The sequence below is a fragment of the Colobus angolensis genome, unplaced genomic scaffold (assembly GCF_000951035.1).
Source record: "Colobus angolensis palliatus isolate OR3802 unplaced genomic scaffold, Cang.pa_1.0 Scaffold316, whole genome shotgun sequence".
NCBI classification, from domain to species: domain Eukaryota; kingdom Metazoa; phylum Chordata; class Mammalia; order Primates; family Cercopithecidae; genus Colobus; species Colobus angolensis.
The window spans coordinates 227,599-233,895 of record NW_012116444.1 but is presented as its reverse complement, the minus strand read 5'-3'; the positions used below and the strand labels follow the sequence as shown (position 1 = coordinate 233,895).

At 47.5% G+C, this 6,297-nt stretch overlaps 1 protein-coding gene across 2 annotated transcripts in view; it reads right to left on the bottom strand.

Moving 5' to 3' along the window:
- The window catches only part of CRTAC1 (cartilage acidic protein 1), a 165,152-nt gene that overhangs the window by 9,158 nt on the left and 149,697 nt on the right, over nucleotides 1-6,297 (bottom strand). Inside the window, exon 15 of one of the 2 annotated variants that reach the window (XM_011951162.1) lies at nucleotides 5,855-6,030. The exons of the other annotated variant lie outside the window; for it this stretch is intronic. Within the exon in view, the coding sequence (XP_011806552.1) occupies nucleotides 5,912-6,030 (119 nt within the window). The 3' untranslated portion in view covers nucleotides 5,855-5,911. Of the gene's footprint in view, nucleotides 1-5,854; nucleotides 6,031-6,297 lie in introns of those variants that run through there. 2 annotated transcript variants of the gene reach the window in all.

The following is a 6,297-nucleotide window of genomic DNA, read 5'->3' as shown; positions in this document are numbered from 1 at the left end:
GTATTTTTTTAGTAGAGACGGGGTTTCACCGTGTTAGCCAGGATGGTCTCGATATCCTGATCTCCTGACCTCGTGATCTGCCCGTCTTGGCCTCCCAAAGTGCTGGGATTACAGGCTTGAGCCACCGCGCCCGGCCAATCCCAGCTGAGTTTTAAGGTCCAAGTGTGGTTTCTTCTGTTACTTGATGGGCACGTATCCTGACTCAGTTTCCATGTCAGCAGAGCAGGAAGGACAAGCCCTGCCTCTCTTATTCTTGAACTTGTTCATATACTTGGGCTTCTGGAACACTTGGAGCTTTCTGGAGAAGGGTGCTGGGAGCAGCCTGGGGCTGAGCTCTTTTGAGGAGCAGCCAGCAGCCCGGGCAGGGAAAGGGACCAGACGGGGGGCGCAGATGCCTTGGGAAAGTCGTAGCTCCTTTTTGGGCCTTGGTTTCCACGTCTGAAAAGGAGAGGATGGGACTAGATGACTTCTCAGCTGTTCCTGGATTTCAAGCTCTAGGATTCTGTGATTGTTGAGGGCCAAATTCCCAGGCCAGCTCACTAGCTCCCGGTGACCTCCGCTCTGTGTGGCCCAGTCCATGCCATGCCCGCCCAGCTCAGTTCACCTTGTTTTATGACTATTCTCTCTGGGAATGGCACCACATGAGAATTCAGCTGAACACAGCACAGCCCAGGCCCCTGGAAGGTTGGCTCTGCCCCTTATGGTCATTTGCCATCTTTTTCTGGTGAATCTGTCAGTTCCCTGGAGGTGGCCCCATCCTCCCCACCTCTCCCATCACAGGTGTCCCAGGTGGCAGCAGGGTGCACCGGGAAGCACAGGAGCTTTGGCACTGAATGGGCCCGGGGCTCCATCCTGAACATGGCTACTTAATAATAATTATATCTCTAATTTGTTGGGAACTTTCTATGTGCCAGGCACCATATCAAGTCTAATATAATAACTTCATGAGGTATTATCCCCATCTTGCAGATGGGAAAACTGAGGTTCAGTGACACTTTACCTACTTTAAGTCTTTGCTCAATGCCTCTTTCTCAGGGAGCGCCACCCTCACCCCGCTATTAAAAATGGCATTCCGCCTCCATCCTGGCCCTCCCAGATGGCCTTGATGTTACTCTTCTCCAGCCCTCCATAGCACGTATCATGCTCCAACACGCTACAGACTTTCCTTATTCTGGGTATTGTTTAGTGCTGCCACGTCTTGCTAGGGAAGGGACCTTTGTCAGTGTTGTTCACAGATATATATCCCAAGCCACTAGAACAACACCCAGCACACAGTAGGTGTTCAGTCACTGTACATCACATGAACAACTGGTTAAATAACTTCCTCAGTGTCAGTTACCTAGAGATTACACAGCATAAGGCTTAAGAACCCAGGTTTTGGAGCTAGTCATGAGTTTGAATTACAGCTCTTGCCACTTTAGCTAGCTATATGACTTTGCATAATTTACTGTTTCTGAGCCTCAGTTTCTTGGGTAATAAAATAGACTAATAACATTTATATTCTGGGATGGGTGTGAGGATTCATGGAGACATGGATGTAAAGTTCTTGGCATATGGCAGGCATTGCATAAATGTTAGCTGCTTTCCTGGAGGATGTTTTTCTTCTCTCTTGCGTCTCATTTTCCCTCTGGTGGCCTATTTTTTGACCACTTCACTGTCAACAGTAGTTCCTTAGAGGACAAGTCACCGTGGGAGGGGTTGGCATCATCTGTGGTGTTAACCAGCCCATGTTCCTTTGCCTTCCTTCCAGGATGTGCCTGTTGCTACGGAGACACAACAGCAATCCCTGGCAGGTTCCTGGCCCCTGTGGCTGGGATTCTGGCCTCAGAGAAGGCTGGCCTTGGGGACAGGGAGGCAGGGAGGGGCTCGGTTTGCCTTCTGGGCTGGAAGTCTGGGTGGAGGTATCAGCCTGGAATCTGTTGGAAGAACTTTGCTGGCTCCCTGCAAAAATGAAGTGCTCATCTTCCTGTCTCCATGGGGCTCTTGGAGTCTGGAGCGGAGTTCCTGCTTGGGCTGAGGTCCAGTGGCACTGGTCTGGGTGTGATGCCCAGACCCTGGGAGGGGGCCATAGCAGCCAGAGTGACATGTAATCAAACTCCTGGCCCTCAGAATGGCACCTTCCCAGAGTAGGGTTGGTAACCATGTAGATGCTTGAAGAGGCCTGGTGGATGGTTTACCATTCTGCCTCAGCGAAGGCTGGCCGAGCCCACCTGGCGAGGGTACTCTCGACATGAGTGAGCACTGCCACCTCTTCTTGTAGACTTGAACGTGACCGTGGGAAGGACTGTTTCAGATCACTGGGCCTCCAGGGGCTCCATTTTCCCCTTCCCAATCTTGCTCTTGATCCTGGGCAGCATGAGTGACTGTGGCTTTTGCTTAAACCAATTCAGCATCCCAAATGAAGAAGGGAGTGGTAGTTGAGAGTGCCAGCAGACAGCCAGACTCCTGGGATCCAATCCTGCCTTCGTCTGTCCGGGCTATGTGACCCTGCACAAACCGTTTAGCTTATCTGTAAACCTGGGATAATTACAGCACCTTCCTCTTGAGATTATTGTGAGGATTAGACGAGTTGATTATTGTGAAGACTTTAGATTCAACCCAGACACGTCGAGCCCACTAAATGTAAGCTATTATTGTCATTTTGAGGTGTACGTGCCTGTGAAGAGGGCGTTCTTGAGCAGAATAAAAATGGTATTCTTCTTATTATTTGGTTTCTCTTGAAAAATGGGGAGTTGTGGCAGCACTGGCCCACCTTCCTGCTGGAGTGAGTTGCGGCTGCCTGGTGCAGGCAGGTGGGGCACCAGCTCCTCCATTTGCATAATCCCTTCCGGGTCCATTTCATTACTTGACTGCCCCTAAAGGCATTTGCTATTTTTGTTACAAATTAAAGTGTAGCATAAGCCAACAAAGATGTCAGGAGCCCGGGTGGGGCTACAGGACAAGGAAAAGACAGACTTATCTGCACAGAAGGGGACGGAACGGTTTGGGCTCCCACGGGTCTCAGAGAAAGGGATTAGAAGAAAGAGGGGAACGGGAATGCTGAGCCTGGGTAGCTTGGGGGTGGCTTTGCACCCACAAATCTGTGCCTGGTATAGCACAGACCAGTAGATGCATTGAATTTGAGGCACCTGCTCAAAAAGCCTGTACTGCTACGTCAATGAGGAGAAGCTCTGTCTTTTTTTTTTTTTTGGCGGTGGGGAGCAGGTAACGTTGAGTGGGTTCACTATCCACCTGTCCTCTGTATCTTTCAGCCTTGTATCTCTTGCAACACAAGCATCCTGGGGGCAGGGGATTTGTCCACCTCATTAGAGGGTCCCTATCACATTCCTCGTGGGAGGAACCTAGTGCTTGTCATACAGGATATTCTCAGTAAATGCTTGCTGAATGAATATGTAAATGAATGAATGCAGAGAGCTTGCTTTCTGGTATAGCAACCTGAGAATTCAGTTTGACGTTTTAGAAAGCCCTTTGGTGTCCCACTTCTATCCCATGCACTTGGCTCCTCCATCTGGCTGGAGGGAAGGCAGTGTAGGGGTGGCAACCACATTACCTTCACTTACCATTACATACCTAGAGCCTAGCTCAGTACCTGGCACATAATAGGTGCTCAGCGAATATTACTTTCACTTACCATCTTACGCCTAGAGCCTAGCTCAGTACCTGGCACATAATAGGTGCTCAGCGAATATTACTTTCACTTACCATCTTACGCCTAGAGCCTAGCTCAGTACTGGGCACATAGTAGGGGCTCAACAAATATTACTTTCATTTACCACTGTTACCTTCACTTACCATTGTATTCCTAGAGCCTAGCCAAATATTGGCACATTGTAGGTGCTCAATCCGTATTTGTTGAACTCATGAATGAATCAAATGGAAGCCTTAACCTGGAGTCTGAGTGCTGTAGTGGTGCTCTTATCAGCTGTGGGAACTTAGAACTCCTCTTTGCAACTCACTGGACCCCACTCACCCAACACGGTCACATGACACAGACATACCCTGTTATATAAAACTCAATGTAAAGGCATTCATGGTTATCACTTATAAGGCATCATCTGAAGTCTGCTGTCACCCTGAACCCCCAATGTCCTTGGCAGGCTGTCTCTGTAGTTGTCCTGTCCCTTATTTCTTGTGCTGTTGTGTATGGACAGTCAATGGGCACTGTTATCTTGTCATTTACCACTGCATTTGGAACCATTCCTCCATGGGTTTTGGGTTTTACTTATCTCGCTATCATAGATACACTTTGTTCATTTTTTAAAAGGCAGCAGCAGCTTCCAGAAGGACTAGGGAATAGTCTGAACAGTGACAGAGCTGCCTGTTACCCCTCTGACAAGATGGTGTGGTGGGAAAGGGCTCCAGCCCTGGCCTGGGGAGCAGTGGGCTCCATGACTTGGGCACAGTGACCTTGAACACTTCAGCTCTCTGAGCCTCATCTCTGGAGCCCTTTCGGATCTTTAATTCTATGTCAACGCACAGGAATGGGCTTTCTAGAAGTGGAATGATTTTTAAGTTGGTGTCTGCTTTTCAGGGAAATTGTAGCTGTTTTCATTTAAAAACTTTTCATTTACGCTCCTGTTCTGAGTGTAAAAACAGCACTAGCTACAAGGAATTCATATTTTGTGATTTATTAGGAGTATTACTATGATATCAGAAAATGGCAGGGTTTTTTTGTTTGTTTGTTTGTTTGTTAAATATGTTTTTTAAAGGGTTCCTGCATTCTTAAGTGTAATTTTATTATATCCTGGGATGACTTTTTTTCCCTATGAAGAATAGATCTATGTTTTACAACAAGCCTTCACTACTGAGGCTGGTTGTGAGCATATTCTATGGTGTTACATCATTCCCAAAGGGTGTTCTGGCTACAGGAGTGTTCTATTTTCCAAGCAGATTGCAGAGACCAAGCAGCAAGGTTCTTTCTAGAAATCAGAGTAAACTGAGATGAGCCATGCCTATGTCCAGCCAGACACTGAGGAGTCTTAGAAAGGAAAGGCCCTTAGGGATATACCAGCCCAACTGTCTTGTCATCTACATTACGGAAACTGAGGCCCAGCATGGAGAAGTGACTTCCTGTAGGTAAAAGGCTCAGAGTACACACTCCATTTCTGCCCCTCACTCATCACACATCCTTCACTTGGCCCAAACCCTGGTCCCCCAAATGTGAACAGTGTTGTACACAATCAGCCAGTGCTGGTGCCTGAGGGTGATACCTGCTTTGTGTTATGATCTGCTTTCAAAGCATCCCATGGTGGAAGGGCTGCTCCTAATTCAGCATTCCAATCAGTTCTACTTGCCCCAGACCCTTTTTATCACCAGCTTGGCACTAATATCTAGTAGAGAGTTTATTGGCATAATTTCTTCATAAAAGAGGCTGGAAGGCTTAGCAAGTTCAAATGATAACATTTTTATCAAGAGTCCCAAAGGACCACCCTTTTCCTTCCCATCACCACCATCAACACCAATAAGGCTTTCTCTAGCATAGGAAGTCAGGGGCAAAAAGCAGAAACAGCACAGGCCAAATCAACAGGCACATGGTACATTATCAGATCAACCAGCAAGCAACCACCTGGGAGCCATCTTTGTTAAGGGCAAAATAAGGAGCTCACGAGACACTGGAGGATACAAGACTATCTTGATTCTTCTGAAGGAGTGAGGGAGGCTGAATGGGGTAATGGGGAGACTTTCCTTTCTGTTTTCTCAGAAAACATGCAAAGACAGTCTTCACAAACAACTAAGGTTGCCTCAGTATCCCAACCTTCCCTTTTCAAAGATGGCCACCCCTGTTGTCCATTCAGAGGGAGCACGAAGCAGAATCTACTGGGCGTGGAGAGAGAGACAGGCAGCAGGAGAGAGATTTAGTTTTCCACAAAGGCTGTTAGTTTTGTTTTGTTTTTTCCTTTATTGATGGGATTTAAAGTGCATATAACTGAAGGCAAAGTCCAAGGCCTAGAGAAAGATATGAGGCCCGAGAGAGAGGCTCAGAGATTCTAAAGGCGGCAGAAGAATACCCACCTAAAAAGGCCACTTGAGCTGCAAAAAGGACGAGACAGGGAGATAGAAAATGGGAAAAAGAGAAAGGGGGTGGGGGCGGGGTGGGGGTGGAGGAAGGAGTTTGGGAAGAAGAAATTACCAGTTTAGAAATTCAGTCAAAGATGAGTAGTAGGAGTTAGTTTATATCCCAGCTATGAAAATATGGGCTGACCTCAAGGTAGGAACAGTTGTTTTAGGAAAGGTAAGAAGAATGATAGCCTCAGGCCAGGACACAGCATCCCCTGGCCCTTCAGGTGATGGTAGAAG